The sequence below is a fragment of the Microplitis mediator genome, chromosome 2, assembly GCF_029852145.1.
Source record: "Microplitis mediator isolate UGA2020A chromosome 2, iyMicMedi2.1, whole genome shotgun sequence".
Classification (NCBI taxonomy): Eukaryota; Metazoa; Arthropoda; class Insecta; order Hymenoptera; family Braconidae; genus Microplitis; species Microplitis mediator.
Genome location: NC_079970.1, coordinates 3,032,568 through 3,051,276, shown reverse-complemented (window position 1 = coordinate 3,051,276; position 18,709 = coordinate 3,032,568). Strand labels below are relative to the sequence as shown.

The following is an 18,709-nucleotide window of genomic DNA, read 5'->3' as shown; positions in this document are numbered from 1 at the left end:
ATCAGACTAGTATCGTAGTGGCTGCATCAGTGTATTGCACTGGTGGTGGTAGCAGTGGTACACTCCAGCCGATCCCAGCGCGATAACGATAACACACGATAACACTCCCTACGTGCCGTGTTGTGCGGTGTTGTGTTGTGTGTTATGCTGTGTTGGGCGTTCACACGCGTGCCTGCATTATGCACACGCGTGCTACTGTTGGCTGGGTTCACGATAAATGGCTAAGGGCTACAACTAGTGTGATGATGCCCACACAGCTAATTATATGGATCAATTGTCATGGGGTTATTTACATTCTTATGAACTAAATCCACTAGAGGTCTTTTGCATGGTCGCCTAAAAATACACACATGATTATGTTTTTTTTTTTTTATTTCAACTTGGCACTTACACTTTTATCGTGTCGATCCATAATGACCGAATGTCGCGACCCTTAAAATTTTCAGTTGACTTGGGAACTTCTCAGTCGCTATCGATAGTTTTATTTTACTGCGCCTAGTTTTGAAAGTTTTATAACTTGAACTAGTGCTCGGATACTTATTTTTAAATTCTAAAAAATTCCTTATCCCATATATGAACTTTCTTTCCACCATTTGTGTTTTAACTTTAATGCCTATGTGCAGGGCATAGAAGGCAAATGTAGAACAGGGCTCATACAAACAGAGAGTACAATAGTAAACAGTCTTATCGTCTGTAAAGTTTAATTTTTGTGGGTTATGGCATTTAGCTGTTACATTACCGATATTCAATACTTGAAGCAAAAATTTGCAGAACATAAACGTTAAATTTGAAATAGCAAATTCCGAAGTTATGATTAGAAAAACTAAATTGTATAGCATTAGATGTTTTTTGTCCGTTTTACTTTCTATAAATGTTTAATAGATAAGCAACACTCAACGAAACCGTGGGATTGTAAAGAGGTGACGAGTTTCAGACTCTTGACGAGAACGAAAATCAAAGTAAGTAGGTAGGTAGTGTGTAGTGTGAGAAAAAAGATAAAAAAACAAAAGTGAGACCGAGTGTAGAAGCAACCAACGGTGGAGTGAAATAGTGTAGAATCAAGTGTCGAGTGGTCGCGATAGGAGTCGGGATAAAGGAAAAAGAGACTCGGGTGTGTTTGCCGTCTCGCGGCTCCGCGACCCGAGTTGAGAGTAGTAAGTAGAGATGAGTTGAAAGAGAGAGTGAGCGAGCGAGAAGCAGAAGAAGATGGAATAACGATAACGTAAAACGAAAAAGTAAGAAAGTGGTGGTAAAGGAGAGAACGTAAACGTAAAAGACGACTGAGAGAGTTGGAGGCTGGCTTCCGTTGCTGTCCTTTTGCTTATTTTTCCTACTCCTCTATATACTCTCTGCCATTCCTCTCATTCTCTGCTCTTTGCCGATCCTTCCCTAACGTCTCACGGTGGTAGTGTAGCTTGAGAAACCCACCGCCGCTTCTACCGTCTCCTCAAGGATCCTTTTTACTTTATTTTCTTACTCTTCGCCTTCCTTGCCATTTTTTTATACTCTTACTTTTTTTTTGCCTCTCTTTTCCCTCAACTTTTTTTTAACCATTTTTTCCCTCTTTTTTTTTGTTTTTTTGTACTTTTTTTTTGCGCACGCTCAGCTCTTGGCTCGGTTTTTGCCGCGCCGTTCCACTCGTTCTCGCCCGACGAGTCTTTCGCGCGCGCGCTCTCTCTCAGCTCCGCCTTTTTAATTCCTTTTTTACCCAAGAAGACTTTTCCTGTCTCTTTCTTCCTCACATCTACATCTACTACCCGCACACATATCCATTTTATTTCACGAGCTTTTTCCTTTTTTTTTCGGTCCTCTTTTGCTTATTTTTTTCCTTTATTTTTTCTCTAGCTCGGCGAACGAGCGAGATAACACGCACCTGTGCTTCTTTTTTAGCTGCACTACACACTAGCTTTTTCTCAGTTCCTCGCTCTCTTGGGTTTCATACTCGAGCTTTTTCTTTTTTTTTAAACATTTCTATTTTTATTTTGTTTTGTTAACGTTTTTCTTTTTATATCATCTATTTTTCTACTCATCTTTCGCGATAGTGCGTCTTCTCATTATATATTTCAACAACAAACATATATCACAAATCAAAAAAAATGTATATTTTATAACACATATTTATTTTTAGCCGTAAAAAAGTAAACATTAATACTTTATATGAATTTCGCGGACCAAAAAATTCAGCGCAAAACAAAATAATAATAAAAACAGAGTTGACTGCATATCCGCATGAAGGTATATCGAGTTTTATTTATGCATACACGTGCCTCGTGTCTTGGGAAATGTGCCGAGGCTGTTACTCTGTGTAAGAACGAACAAGAAGACTTTTTGCCACTGCAACACATCATGTATATAGTTACATTTTAAAGTCTACATATTTCATTGTACTATCATACAGACCTACATATATATGTATATTACATACATTACTCCACACATTCGCATCAAACATTTACACTCAATGCAGGCACAGACGTATAAATGCATCAGTCCAGCGCAGGGTCCATAAAGTACACGTGAATGTCATATCTGTAAAGAGGATACGTCCAAAACATATCCGTATTTATTCTACTCATGCTTGAAATATTTTTTAAGCATACAAAAATATTCAACAAAATTTAGAAAAAAAAAAAAAAAGTTTGAAATACTTTATTATTTTTTTTAAATACAAAAAAAAATCTTGATCGCGAAAAAAAAAGTCGGTGAAATTAGACTGCACCCATCTACTATTAGTTTCCGCTACCTGTGCCGCCGCGATTTATTATATAAGTGGTGGCCCCAGCTCGTGTAGATGTGGAGAGCCGAATGATGTAGAGTATGGGGCGTTGGAGTGTCGACGATGACGAGGCGTCGGTGAAATACAAGAAAGGGAATATAACATATAGCCTGGAAGCTGAGTTGAATTGTGTACACATATATGTACATATACATGTATACCTAATACTCCTTTACATGCAAGTTTATATGGCACAGTGTGCTGTGGATACGATAGTGTATGGAATACCAGAAGGATGGTGGAGATGGAGATGGAGATTGAGGCAGCAGAGATGTATAGCAGAATACAGTGGCTCAGTCGCACTCCCTCGCGACACGACACGGATGATTGAGCACCACTGACGCAGTAGTAACGGCGGTCTGGGACGGGGTCGACTGGCCATGGCGTGCCGCGATGCCGGGGATGATTAATGCGCTACCCCCCATCTACCCTGACTGCCCGTTATACACGCGCTGAAACTCTCGTTGCTCTTGCCTGCTATTCCCCTGACACCCGCAATCCCTCCTATATCTATGTGCCTACATATATCTGTGCTTATACTTATCTACATGTATACATACATAGATACATACATTACTACCATCTATACCATCATCTCACACCTCATTTATATACACATCACACCCGAATAATATTCGTATCCTCATTATATACTCCGACACACAATACATCACTACATACATAGAGTTCTCTACTAATCGGAAAATGTTGAACTACATATATATTTTTGTCGGATACTTTTCTTACATTTAGTAACTTGTCGCTTGCCATTATTTATTTTAAATATTTTCTGTAAATAAATCCATATTTTTATTTATTGATAATAACACGTGTACATTTACATGCGTGTGTGTAATGCACGGACATGATGGAAATAGACAAATCCATGGATCGACATAGAAACCTAAGGTATATAATACTACTAAAACTGTCGTGTTATGCCCGACAATCCAGCAAAATCCTTCCACATACACCTACACAGAATCCTTTGGCGGCACATTTATATAACTAAGTCCCTACACACATGTCCGTAAAATACCTATGTGTGTATGTATACATATGTGTATGTAGTAGTACAGTATACTATCAGCGTACTAAGCGCGGGCGCCCGCACGTGATCAAATCCACACCCACGCAATACAACTCACGTAGAGCAGTCATACGTGGGAAAAGGTGGGTGGGTGTATGTGTGTAGTAAAGACAGACACACTGTGTGGGTTGAGGAAGCTCGGAGAGCTTGTTGGGGTATAGAAGCATCAACGATGAGGGGGCGAGTAGGGCGAGACAGCAGGGTCGTCGGTGGCGGCGTAACGCGATAAACGGATTAACGGCAAGCTCGAACCCGAGAGCCGGGAGAGTTTGGCGCTCGCGCGCCACGAGTACCGCATGTACGGTCTAGTGTAAGGATGGTATGGTTTAGTCTACATAGTATATATAGTATATATAGTATATATATATATATATACATATATACATATATGTATGTACGAGCAAGGGAATGGGGAAGTGAAGAGGGACGTCGGTGTCACGGCATCGCACGTTACTCGACATCCTCCGTTGCACACTCTCGCTCTTTACTCCACTCCTATATATCCATACAACATATATGTATATATATATATATATATATACCATTTTTTCCCTTCGGCAGAAACGCGCCTTTTGTCACCTTTTATTCCCACACTGACCCTGTCTCGTGTACTTTTGTCTTTCTTCCTTAAAAATTCACTCATTTCTATTTTTTATTCTTCATTCAAAAATAAATACAAATATATATAAATTAATCCACTGTAATGATAATCAAAAATATATTAAAAACCCAATATTGATGAATAAGAAAAAACTAAACAAGAATTTGTAAAATATACATTCACAAAACTTCCCACGTACTACGTGACTCTGGATGTAATCTGGATAAAAAATAACGTGGATAGGATGTAAGCACGCGTATCACCTCGTGTGTGCGTGCAGCTCTTTATCGTCGCCTGATCTTATACCTCACGTACGTATATAACACGTTATATATATACATACATATATATATAAATACATAATACATAAATACATAAAGCTGAAAGCTCCCCTTGGACATGGCACTCCACACCATACTACTTCTCCACATATATCCATATCCCCTATTCTTTGCCGCTCACCATCCCGTGCCTGTCTCACTTATACTCATTGTACGGTGATCGGGTGCGACTTGCGAGTCAGCTCGTGACACCAGGGACATTTAAAAATTCACGAGTCACCGTATAGATAGATAGCCAGCGCGCAAGAGCTTCTTCTCTTTTATTTCATTTCAATAGACATCACAAAACGCATTATATATAAATATGTGTATACATGTATATCTATATATATTACATGCCACACCATATAAATTCACCTCTCTCTGATGATGTAGATGATGCAGTCTACGCTGCACTACTTCATACATCTCCCATTCAGACAGCATATGATTTTGTTTGTAAAAATACAAATATATTTTTAAATTTATGATGCAATTTTTTCTTTTTCTGAGTTATTACAGTCATAAGTATTGAAAGAAGAGCTCGCGAGTGTTCTAGGTATATATAGATATATATGTAAATATATATCACCGCACTCTATAGCAAACTCTCTATGCCTTGATGTGTTTTGACATGACACGTAGAGAGTCTGATCAGCAGACGAAACTGACACGAGAGTCAGCACTCGGCAGTCAGCCAACCAAGTCAAGTATAAGCCAAGAGTTTCGGCGTAAAATTCCCCGGCCAGTCGGGTCATTATCACTCTAATGGACTCGATTATCAAATAATAAGTAAAGTTAACAAGTCCTCTGTCCTCTCCTCCCGACTACGGCTGACATTAAAAAGTTTTACCATTTTTTATAACTATATCAGGCGGTTTTAAATTAAGTAAATGTCAAATCTATGTCGACGACACGGTTTAATTGATGTATGATGAGATATGCATGGGCAAAATACGGAGTGTTAATGTCAAGTAATGAGATATTAAGTGCATGGCAAAAGTAGACGGATGGATATGATTGAATTTTTATGGATATATTTATGTTTCATGTAGAATATATGAGAAAAAGAAGAAATTAGTATTAGAGATGTATAAATATATACGGAGGAAATAATTAGGGAGTCGGCTGTTCAAGAGAACCAGGGATCAAAGCTGATCCGACTCATTACATGTTGGGAGAAATATGATGAACGGTGAATTGGAATAAAACAGCGCGAGGTGTCGGCGGGAATTGCATCTTATCTACTGTATACATCTTTTTATGTTTATACTGGTTGGAAATAATGCGGCATTGCTGGTGTACGCAGCTAAATTGCGGTGAGAATAATGCACTCTCTCTTCAATGCTGAAACTCTTTATTCTTTAATACAAAAAAATAAATTATAAAAATGCAAAATTACTTTTTAAATATTTTTAAAAATAATTTTTTTTTTTTTTAATAATAGCAACTTCAATTAAATCAATATCTATACTCGTTCGGACATTTATTGACAAATTTTTTTCGCGGTTTTGCCTAAAAATTTACCGACTTTAAAAAAAAAATAAATGGAATTTTTTAATAACCGAGACAGCAAAAATGATGAAAATTTTATCAAAAATTCTTGAGTTGCGAAATATAAAAATAAAAATAAAAGAATACAATCTAAAAAAAAGAATTAAGCGAATTCCGGCTGGTCTTGATTCCCGGCCGTCGGCCGACGGACAACGTAGTGTGGCAACTCGAATTCAGATCTGCTCGTTACACTCAACAAGACCAGTCGGAGGGTCGCCACACGCACGGTCGTTCGACCTAATAGCCACCCAGGCGAGAACCACCACGAAAAAGAGGATAAAGAGAGAAAAAAGTTATCCCGAGACATCCGTGTGTGCACACACATGGACAGCTCAAACGAAGCGCCGCCGTTGCCGTCGGCGTATCCACACCACCACATACATCATCTACACGCAACACAAAGAGAACCCGCCTCAACCTCCATCGCACTCACACTACATACATATATATACACAACGTATATAACAGGCCTCATCCCGATAGCTCATCGTATAAAATATACGGGTGAGTGTACGTGTGGGAAATCGTAGTTGCGAAGCTGAGCGATATAGCGGCCAGAGAGCAGAGAGATGTGTGATGTATAGCGCGATACGATGCGCAACTGAGTACAAAGATGAGACACAAAACAAGACGAGAGAGATAGTTTGCACGTGAGATAGACAGCAGCACATACAGTACATCAACCATATATATATATACATACATATATACAGAGATGTATTGCGCGACTAGTAGTATTATATAGAGGATTCGACTGTACTCGTTTACGCTGGGGGTATGTGGGTACGGTATGTATCTACTCTACACAATAGAGCATAGAGCTGGTAGCTGTTAGCTGCTGCTGAGGAAAAAGCGCGAGTGTACAAGCGAGACAACATTAAATATATAGAGGGAGATAGAGAGAAAGAGTGAAGTGAAGCGCACTTGGCCGCGCGCGTGCCGACAGGCGCGACACTCGCCATCCTCACCCTTCGTGTCCCGTCGCCACCGCGATACGCCTTTCATCTCTCCGCCTCCCAGTTACCCGCACTCTAAGAGCTATCGTCCTCACACACGTCCATATATATGTATATATGTATATATGCCAAAGGCACCGTTATATATACACACAACCTAGACATTTGCACAACAATACAAGACCGACAACGACGACAACAACCCACCAACTATCAATAGAAATATATATGTATAGACATATATATCAAGTATATCTAGCATATACCACACACGGACTGTTGTGCAGACGCAATCTACATGACGTTACTCTTGTTCTTATTCTTATTGTGCTCGTCTTTGCCTGTCATCTCCATTCTCATTGGTTACTTTGTTGTCATATTTTTTAACTTTTTTATCTTTTTTCCCAGTTCTCATGTTATGCCAGTCTCATTTTATTTGGCCAGTTGAGTTTCACGTCAGACGGTTAGATGATATCACCGTTACGTACTTGAGAGTACAGAGGAGAGCAGCGTATACCTCGCTAGGTATAATACGGATTCTAGCATATATATATATACATATATATCCACAGTAGCATAGCAAAGCACAGAGTTGAGTGGAGTGACCATGCTGCGTCGGTGGATATAGTCTAGTGTAGCATGAGGAGCTGAACGTGAGGAGTATATTATATTATATATATATATATATATATACATATATAGCAAGAGAAAGCACAGAGGTATATAGAGACTACTAGAAGTAGTAGTGTATATATAGAGGTAGCTCGGGTTTGCGAGATTGCCTGAGAGGCTGAAAGGTAGCCACAGGCAAGGGCGCACGTCAACATGAACGTGAGCCTCAACTCGTGAGCATTCTCTATCACCCTCACTCACAAATTTCCTCTCTTTCTCTGTTTGCTCTCTTTTCTTCTCGTCTCTTTTCTCCACTCTACTACTCCATTTCTACCCTCTCGCTTTCTCCGCCTTCACTGCTGCTGCCACCTCCACCTCCACCTCTTCATCCTCATCCTCATCCTCCTCCTCCTCCACAACTCACTCTACACTCTGTTCCGTGGTGCTTGAAACGCCACTACACTACACTAGTGTAGTAGTATACAGTAGTGTAGTGCGCCGGCTCCTCCTTTACTCCACTGAAACCCGCGATCCGCCGTCTCCATATCCGGTCTCACTCTTGCAACCTCTGTTTCAACTTCTCCACTCTCTCATTCACGCTTATATATACCCATATATATATATATACATATCTATATATACTCACATTGCTCTTACTCACTTGCTCCCTTATTCGCTGACTCATTCTCTCACTCTATACTACTCTCTGGCTGCTGCTGGCGATATGCTGCTTCGTCCATTTCATCCCACCACTTCTTCTCTGTTCAGTGGCGCACACCGCGCTCTTCCCACCCCCTACACATTGTCAGAGACAAGCCGCTGCTGCAAGCCGTTTGCTGCCTCGCAGTTCGTCATTGGTGTTCTTACCAGTTGGAAATACGAGCTTCTGTGGTGTGTGACCACGCGGATGCTTTAGCACAAGTTATTATTGTTAACATTTATGCCAATCCCTGTTTCATTTAATCATCATCATCATTAACAACAACAACATCAACATCAACATCACTTACCATCATTACAGTCATTGTCACTTTTAAAACTTAAAACTTTTTCCTGTGCTCACATTCTTCTTTACATCAAAGAAGATTGACGCGCAATTTTATACGCGAGTTTCATTGACTTTAAATTTCCCACGGTAAATCTCAAAGCAAATAATCAACTGTTTGAATTTTCTAAGACAAACTCTACCGTGTTATCATCGATGTTTTTATTGTGGATTTAAGTAAAAACAATGATAATGTGAATGTAAAATGAAGGTGATGTTAAATAATATCGGGGTGTGATTCGCTCTAGAGAAATATTTGTCAGCCAAGTGACGGCAAGTGGTCGTAAGACACGTGCATATAAACCACGTGTAGTGCTGGCGCATAACGTTTTTACGGTTCCCATCGGACTCTGTAAATCCTTTTGCAATCGCAGAACTTTAAAATATATATACTCATATATATATTTAAAAAAAATACTTTCCGTTCACTTGTGTCGTGAATAATGGACTCGATAAAAGTCTTTGTCACCAGCGACAAAGTTACATAATAAAAAAACAATTAAAACTAAAGGAAACAAAACATACATTTATATATAAATATATAATATATATAAATAAGTACTAATGTACTGATAACAGTTACTAGGACAGTGAATAAAAATTTCTCTAAAGAATTTGAATTTTGTTTTGACGCGATGCTCAGTGCCTCGTTAGCATTAGCGCAGATAAAAAAAAAAGTTAAAACGTGTTTCTCAGTGAGCCCAAGGTCCGCGAGGACCTGCTAAAATGACTGCGCGTCTCCACTCTTTGAGGCACCAGGACAAAAAATCAACGGGTACCGGACACAGACAGCAGCAGCAGCAACAACAACAACAACAACAGCATCAGCAACCGCAGCAACAACAAGTCGCGCCTCAAGCACCGAGTCCGGCCCCAAGTCCGAGTCTCAGTCCGAGCCCGAATCCAAAACACTCAGACGGTCGCCGCGTAAGTATCCGTGCCTAGATTATTTAGGTATCTAATAGCCGATAAATAAATTAGCTGTCCAATTGTTAATGGTCTGTAAGCTATAAATTGAACTGTCACTGGTCTGTTAATAACACGAGATACTTGCCATATGACACAGATATAATAGCCACGCGCCGCACACTTTATCTTCTGTTTACAATTCTTCCCCTCGTAATCAGAAGTAGGCGTGTAATAGCTCACATATACCATCTGATAGCTTATATATTATCCTTACTGATGTATAATTATAAATATATATTTATTTATTTATTTATTTATTTATATTGCAATGTTTTACATGTAATGTAAATTTATTTTTTTTTTATACTCAGGCAAACAAACCACTGATGGAGAAACGAAGACGTGCGAGAATAAATCAATCACTTGCCGCACTCAAGGCATTGATACTTGATAGTGCGAGGCTGGAAAACACAAAGCACAGCAAGCTTGAGAAAGCAGACATACTCGAATTGACAGTACGACATCTCCAGAGACAGAGAACTTTAGCACAGCCGGGATTGTCGAGGTACAAGGCCGGCTATCAAGACTGCTCACGTGAGGTAGATCAATATACATACTTGTTTATATATATGATTGGTCTAATTGATGCTAATTTATTGTTTCGGGTGTATATATTCCAATGATAATAATAATAATAATAATGACGACATGTAACTTAGGGTAATTTGAAATGCTCACAGGTGGGTCGTTATCTGGATGCACCCGACATAATAACCGGCAATACAACACCTATGGATCCGGCAGTAAAACAAAGGCTACTGCGTCATCTGGACAGTTGTGTATCTGAATTGGATTTGGATCTCGGGTCAAGACCAGACAGTGGTCTTGGTAGTAGTCCTGGTAGTGTAACAGACCGCGTAACAGGTGCCGCGAGTCCAAGTGGACTTGATCATCACCACCACCATCAAAACCATCCAGTGGCACCGCACTGCAGCAGCAATTCCGCTCCAACATCTTTCAATCCCAGTTTAATTAAAACGGAGATACCGGATATGATGGACACACCCACGCCTATGGCACGGCCCGACAGCAGTACAACCGCCGGTGATGAAAATAACAACAGCAGCAGGCCAACATCCGCGTTCAGTCAAGTTCCGACGGCACTGGATCACCATCATCCAGCAGGCACGGGTATACCCGTTGTCGATCAGGCCTCGACGTCAGGACAAAATCCAAATATGTTGTCTGTTGTCCAAGTAATACCATCAAGATTACCCGACGGTCAAGTAGTTTTTTTGCTACCAAGTCATTACGTACAATTGGCGGCTGCTGCTGCTGCCAACGGAATTAGCATCGGGCCTAATCCGCCTACAGCTATTTGGGCAGCCACTAATATGTCCCTATTAAAAGCCACTGACAAATTGGCTAAACGATCCCATCAAGATATATCACCCCAAGATTGGAGCAATGACGGACCTAAACCGACAAAAAGTCCGCGCATGGATCAGCCAGAGCAGCCGCTTGACTTTACCACGACTTCGAAAAAAATAAAAACCTACAAGCCACCGCTAGATAATAACAACAGTTGTAGCAGTGAGATCGATGTTGGTCAAGTAAATGGTATTGATGAGCAACACACGTCTAGTCATCCTGATACCCAGTGCAATGACGAAATGGTCACCATCATATCCCCCGAATCGACCTCGACTATTTCACAACAGCCAGTTAAAGACGAAGAGGGAATGTGGAGGCCGTGGTAAACAAGAGGTTTATAAAAAACATACAATATAAAATAATAATAATAATAATCATAATAAAGAGATTCAATTAAACTGATTGATTTTATATGTGATGCGCATTGATGATGAGTATCGTTGGAGCAGCAGCAATAAAATACCCAAACGATATCAAGATTCTTTAATGTCAATGTATATTATGTATATGTATTAAATATATATTGTATACATATATAAATGTATGTATGTATAGTATATAGACAAGCAGAGAATTTAATTGCCTAAACACAAAGAGCGTCATATTGTATATAATAAAAATTGACACTAAAAAGTATTTATCATGAGAATAGATTTATTTTCACGTTATCTAGTTATGTATAAAAAAAAAAAAATGAAAAAAAAAAGAGAGCATGTCCACCCGCACAGGGTACCCAGATATACATCAGAGTATTATTATTAGTTATTATTATTATTAATATCTATTATTACTATTATTATTAAATGATAAAAGTTATAACTGTGCTATAGATTCTTAAATATATGATAGTAAAATGTGAGATACAGATTGAATTACCCCGATCCTCATAAATGTAAAATAATAAACATCTAAAAGATACCGTTGCAATTTATTTTTAAAAAATAAATTTAAAAATAAGAAAAACTCCATATTCGATGTATGTTAAGTTACAGAGTCAATATAATAAGATATTAAATATTATGTTATTTGTTGATATAATAATAATTATTATTGTTTATATATTTATTTTTCACCGCTACCCCCACCCCATTTAATTTTAAATAAATTTTTTAATTTTAAATGCCGGAAATGTTTTTTTATTTACATCTACTGTAATTATTTTTTTTGTACTTGAGTATTTATTTTTTGCTGGACAATTTGATTGATAAAAAATAGAGTATTTTAAAATGTAAAATAAAAATGTGTATCTATCGGAGAAAAAGGCATTAAATAGCGTAGAGTAATTTCTTGGCTCTATCATCTCACCTGGCATAATTGAAGAGGCAAATTGTAGATCCCCGAGGCTCGTCGGCAAACATGCCCCAAGTCCCTGTGATCTTTAACGCTAATCAGACGCGCACCCTAGGACAATTATCTCACTCCGTTCTCCGTCTTCACAACAACGATGCAGGTGCAGAAAATCGACGGGTATCCAGCTACTATCTAGACTCCAATCCCGCTAAACAGATTCTCGTTATATATATTTAAAGCCCTTTTTAAATAATCTCATACTAACAAGTCTCGTACTAAAACTTTTCATTTTTCTATAAGACTAAAATACACCAGGAGGAATTATCGACCAAGGATTTTATTTATTTACAGGATCACGGGATACAAAAATTAATTACCAGCTAATAAGCAATTCAGTTTAATAACTCTATAAAATATATAAATTGTAAACAAATATATCTATTAAATATTTTTAAATTTAAAAGCATAGAAATGACGTATATATTTTGCTTGATAAATTTATTTTTTCATTTCATTTATTATAAATAGTTTTTTTTAATAAGTAAAATGATATTAAATATATGATATATTTATATTTATATAGGTTGTGCATTTAGGCTTTTTGTCTGTTACAAAATGTAGTATTTACTTATTTTTTTAAACTTATCCGCGCGACAATTATAATTTTTATTCGTACACACTAATGTTTAATTATTACTCGATAGTTATTGTATTGTAATTATTCATTATTTAATTAAACTAATATCAAATTGAATTTTTAGACATTTTATACTGTATACACTACAGTCGCAAGATTATCTTGCTGTTGATAAACTTTACTTATATGTGATTGATGCTTGATATATGTCTAGATCTTCTCCTTAAAGTTTTTTATACCAAAAGAGATAATACTCGCCCTCGCTGATTTCCAGATCGTCCACACCTGATTTAAAATACAAAAATCTCATTAGTATTTTTAAATCAAATTCAAATTTTTTAGATTAAAGCAGCCCGACTTTGAAAAATATATTTGAGGATATTCTCATATAGTGCCCGCCCCTCCCCTTCCCACTTTTAAAAAATATCACGACGTAGTTTCCAAGATATAGATTTTTAAAATAATTATTTACAGTTGTCATCAATTAGGAGTCAAACGAAATTTTAAAAATAAATTTTAGTCTAAAAAATTTTTAAATTCCCGCACAAAAAAATATATAAGTAACATTTATGTCCCATATAGCCGATACATTGATGCATATATGTCACATATATATTTTTTCGTGTGGGTTCTAATTGTAATATTGACATTAAGATTTTATTGACAGTTGTGTCATTGAATATTTTTTAAAAGCGCGGGTCTGAGAATGTCCGTAAAATAAAAAATTCAATTTTGGCGGGAAAGTAAATTTTAAAATAAAAATATTTTTATAATAAAGTAATCAAGAGAATTAATAAAAATTTACTGAATAAATATAGCAATAGAATAAAAAATAAATAAAATTTTGATGAGAAAATTTATCGGAACTATTAATCGCTCATCGTTACGTTATTATTAAGAAGCGTATAATGGACGATAATGATTGAAGCGAAATACCTCCAGGAGCGACGAGTTGATTACCCGGTGGAGAAGACAAGTCCGGCGGGGATGTGAGTCTGTAAAGTAGCCAGTAATGATATGACATGGGTTCTTCTTTATAGCCAGCGAGTGTGTGAACGTAATGGCCATTTGGCCATTCGGAAGCTGAAAATTGAAAATGAGGTGATATTTCAGCGGCAAGTAACATTACGCCGTAGAATGTTTCATTTTTAGGAGCAGTCACTGTCAGATGATAAGTTTCATTGGTTCCGACCCATAGAGTATACGAGACATTGACTAGCTGATGATGGGGTGACGTTGTTTGGGTCGGGAGTTTTGAAGCCGTAGATCCGTAAGCACTTGTGTTGGTTTCGACATTTTTTGTTGTACTCGATGATATCAAATTGTCGTTGAAATTATCTGTAAGTTGCGTAATTATATTTTATTAATAAATTGTCAATGATAAAAATACAGAGCACAAATTATTTACTCACTGTTGGGAGTAAGACCCGGAAGTGTGTTATTACTTAGCCGGCAGTTTAAGCTTCTGATGTTGATAAGACTCTTGGGAATTATTCCGAGAATAATTTGGGCAGTTAAATAAACATCTTGATCAAAAGAACCGTCAGCCTGCTGGCGGGTTATCAGCCACGACAATGCTGAGGATCTGTTCCAATTATCCAAAGGTTCATTTTCCACTTGTTTGAGCGCCTGCATTGCCAGAGCAGTCGTACGCAAATCTCCAAAGCTTCCATCGACTCTCTGACGTTTTGTTAAACTCATCGCGGGTTTACGGACAAAGTGACCAAGATTCCGGTGTCTGTGATCCTGGATAATGCATCTCAGGGCCAGAACCACCATCGCTATTGTGTCTGCAATCAAGTTGGTAATTAAAATACTTGATTATTTAACGCGGTTATTTTTTTTCCTCACCAATATTGTGATACTGAACGGCGTTCGTTATATCTAAGAGTCTTCTGATTTGTCGTTTTCTGATGTGAGCCTGTGCACTGCAAGCTGCTAAAGTTGTCAGCGCAAAATCGTAATCTACAGGCGGTTCGTGATGCTGAAGAGTTCCAATCAAATCGTGACCGTGGAACTGTCGCGGGTCCATACACAAAGCGCTTAAGGCAAGAGTATAACGCGCCAAATTTGTCTCTGAAAATCCTATTTCTCTGTGCCTAAATGATGACAATTATCATTATTATTATCAATGTAAATTTAAACAAATAAATATTTATACTGCATTGCTTCTTACATAGACATATTGTTTTTGTACCTCCAAAGCAAAACAACTATTTCCAACTCCAATTGTTTGTTACTGAGCTGCAGCTCAACAGACACAGACGAGGGATTATTGTCAGCGCGGGATAAATTGGCTAATCGAAGAGCTAAAAGAACCCAGTGGGTGTTATTGAACCATCCAGCGTCTTGATCCCTCTGGTACCAGAGCCACGTGGTGGCACGCGATACCATTGACTCCACCTCCGTCTCGGTTGGACGTGACTCAATCTCGGTCCCTTAATCAATCAAAAGCACGTTTTATTGAGGGTAATGTCTCTGTTAAATAATAAAAGCTACCTCGGGTTTCTGGAGCTTACCTTGGCAACGGGCGAAGACTGAAGCCCATACAATTAGCACTGCTGCCATACTTGCGCGTCCCCACATTGTTTATTTTCTAAATTATTGTGCAAATAATGATAATTGTTATTATTATTTTTTTTTTATATGAGAATGTACGATAGTTTTAAAATGTTTAGAGTTTTTTTTGTTATTTCAAAGGGTAGTCTGTTGTTAAGGAAGTAGAAACGACGAGATCGATATCACACCGTGCGATGTCTGGCAAGCCCTTCTTGACTTTCATCCCCTATTGCTTGTTATTTCCAAGAATCTCTTACGCTAATTAATTATTTAGCCCCTTTCAACCTCAGTATGAGCTTTTTTTTATTTCAATTTTTTTTATACGTGTATTATTACAAAAATATAAAATTGAGCTTTGTCTGGATATTAAATAATTTTTTCACCCTTTCGTTGCATAAAAAAAAACTCGTATTTTTTTTAGAAAAAAAAGTATTTACTAAATCCCTTAAAATAAGAAATTTATGAATTTCGTTGATGAGAAATTTTTAATTAATTTATAAGGACTTTAGTTCCCTTGGAGTAAAAGAAAAAAAAATGATTAGGGTGCAGAATATCACAAATGAATGTATTTATTTTTTTACTTACATTTAATAAACACGGCAGTAGTTTCAGTGCGAGTTATCAGAAAACAGAGATCGATAAGTACTCGAACGTAGAAACAATATGAGTAGTTGATAACTTTATTTATTTAAAATATTTAAAAATGGATAAAAAAAGTCAAAGTTAATGTGGGGGCTGGTTGAGTGGGATTACGACCGCGAGGACCGCACAGTGGTGAAAAAAAACGGTGACAAGCGTCGCGTCCTCACGTCGCGGTCTTTCGCGATAGCACACGTTGCGCCTGCGAGGTGAATGCGCAATGCAGACTAAAATTCACCACATAAATTCAGAGTAGGCTAGTACAGCTCCGGTATCACGAACGGGGGTTCGAAGACCTTCCCCAACTTCCCCACCAGCTTTTACATTTTAAACCCTTGTACTCACCACCACCACTCATCACTCTAATGTATTCATAAATCATATATATTTTTTATTTCTTCATTTATAAACTTTTACCTGCTGTAACTTCAGCCTTCTCCGACATTTTCTCATTTTTTCTCTTCTTGTTCATTTTCTTTTTACGTCATATACTTTAAAGTAGAAAAAAATATTCATGCTGCTGTTCCATTGTCATTTTTATTTTAATTAAATCTATAACTATCATAGAAAAAAATATCTAGTTATTATTAAGTCATTAATTTTTACAACACAAAGCCTTAAAAAAAATATTTGAACAGTAAATTAAAATACTATTAATTACAATTACATATTTTAAATAATTAATATTATAAATACTTATACTATTGTACATAAATATAAAATATTTCTTAAAATTTAAATTACAATTTAATTTTTTGAATTTTAAATTCATAGACGCTCTAGTTTGTTATAAAAAAAAAAAGAAAAGAAGTCGGTACTACGACGGATGTAGTTTAATATTTTGTGAAATTGAATTGGGGTCTATTTTCTTAGGACTTAGACTTATTTCTTGTTGCTCTTGACGTCTGTGACGTATTATTGTTGACAAGGCGCCATTGAAACTCGCTGTTTTCTTTTTAGCGCTGCCTTTGGGTGTTGCCTCGCCTACTCTTCTTACAGGAAGTCGTGGCGATGACATTTCGTCCATAAAATCAAAATTATCTTTCTCTTCAATCCTTAAATAATCATTTTTATCATAAATTACCAGCTGTCAGTTTTATTAAATAAATAAATAAATAAATAAAATAAAAATACTTGTAATCAGACAATTCGTGGTCAGGTTGGTGACTATTAAGAGGAATTGGTGATGGTCCTCTTCTACCAGGACACTTCCATTCTAAATCCAGACACTGTTTATTACACTCCATTTTATTTATCATATTTATTAGACTATCAGGTTTAAGATACCAGTCATCCTAGATGATAAAAAATAAACAAATGATCAAATGTCAAGTTTATATTATTTTTGTTATCAGGGCAAGTCAAGTAAATAAATTTGTTTTTAATTATAAGCTAAAATTTAAAAATTATTTTTTGAATTTTTAAACTGTCAGTAAAATTAAATTTTTTTAGTGACAATTTAAAAAATTGACTGAACTTTATTTTAAAAATCTATATAAAGAATACCTTGGAAATAACGTCGTATTTTTCTTCATCAGAACAATCAACATACCAGTCGTCTTCATTTAATTCCATATTTATTTGTTTGTTATGATTGTTTAAATAAGATTATGTATATATATGTATCAAAACACTTTTTTTATTGCGGTCTGTTGTTTTAAACTTAACCTACAACACCAACATCAACAATTCAACCGAGATCTCCGACAGGTGCTGCCACCACAATGCAAATTACGAATTAATTATTTAAAAGTAGCGCGTAAACACAACAAGATTTATCAACATTTTGAATGATAACATTGACAATAATATATGAGATTCATATTAAATAAATTTATGGAGTTTGAAACATTTATTTTTTCTGAGCTCAATAAAATAAAATTTGAATATTCAGATAAAAATACTGGAAAGTAATTTTTTAAATTTATCAATTACAAGTATTGGAATTCTTAGGAGTAAATGTACCAGACAGGTGACATTTTATAAATTTTGAATAAATGAATTGAATTTAAAAAAAACGCGCGTAATAATTTTAAATTTATCTAAAAGCCCATTTTTTAATTTTTACTCTACTGACATTTTATTTATTTTAAAATTCAAAAAATTCCCACGTGTCAGTTACATTCACACTCGTGTAATTTTTCATAGAAATCAAGATCTTTATCTTCAATTTTTATTTTTTTCATAAAAATAAATCAAACAAACCAAGAATTAATTTTTACTGGGTTTAAAAATTTTGCCGCCAATTTTTTGTATTTTTTAAAAAATTATTTATTGTAAAAAATTA

The 18,709-nt window shown here is 36.5% G+C and overlaps 3 protein-coding genes across 5 annotated transcripts; 1 reads left to right on the top strand and 2 right to left on the bottom strand.

The window, feature by feature from the left end:
• The first annotated feature begins 7,052 nt into the window (after positions 1-7,052).
• LOC130663439 (protein hairy) lies at positions 7,053-12,380 on the top strand. Of its 2 annotated transcripts, none has more exons than XM_057462672.1 (3): positions 7,053-7,950; positions 10,235-10,462; positions 10,604-12,380. In XM_057462672.1, the coding sequence occupies exons 2-3, from the start codon at positions 10,250-10,252 to the stop codon at positions 11,621-11,623; spliced, it is 1,233 nt and encodes a 410-aa protein (XP_057318655.1). In that variant the 5' UTR covers positions 7,053-7,950; positions 10,235-10,249; the 3' UTR covers positions 11,624-12,380. The 2 variants fall into 2 exon arrangements, with proteins under 2 accessions (XP_057318655.1, XP_057318654.1); XM_057462671.1 differs by lacking the exon at positions 7,053-7,950 and adding an exon at positions 8,568-9,881.
• Positions 12,381-12,939: 559 nt separating this feature from the next.
• On the bottom strand, positions 12,940-16,508 carry LOC130663527 (uncharacterized protein CG3556). 2 transcript variants are annotated; one of them, XM_057462791.1, is made up of 7 exons: positions 16,369-16,508; positions 15,744-15,820; positions 15,401-15,662; positions 15,076-15,323; positions 14,637-15,014; positions 14,161-14,562; positions 12,940-13,509 (listed from the first exon to the last, which is right to left on the bottom strand). In XM_057462791.1, the coding sequence occupies exons 2-7, from the start codon at positions 15,808-15,810 to the stop codon at positions 13,448-13,450; spliced, it is 1,419 nt and encodes a 472-aa protein (XP_057318774.1). In that variant the 5' UTR covers positions 15,811-15,820; positions 16,369-16,508; the 3' UTR covers positions 12,940-13,447. The 2 variants fall into 2 exon arrangements, with proteins under 2 accessions (XP_057318774.1, XP_057318775.1); XM_057462792.1 differs by having other exon boundaries at positions 12,941-13,509; positions 15,422-15,662.
• On the bottom strand, positions 16,369-18,123 carry LOC130663528 (uncharacterized). The gene is made up of 3 exons (XM_057462793.1): positions 17,929-18,123; positions 17,557-17,717; positions 16,369-17,477 (listed from the first exon to the last, which is right to left on the bottom strand). The coding sequence occupies exons 1-3, from the start codon at positions 17,995-17,997 to the stop codon at positions 17,240-17,242; spliced, it is 468 nt and encodes a 155-aa protein (XP_057318776.1). The 5' UTR covers positions 17,998-18,123; the 3' UTR covers positions 16,369-17,239.
• Between the last annotated feature and the right edge of the window lie 586 nt (positions 18,124-18,709).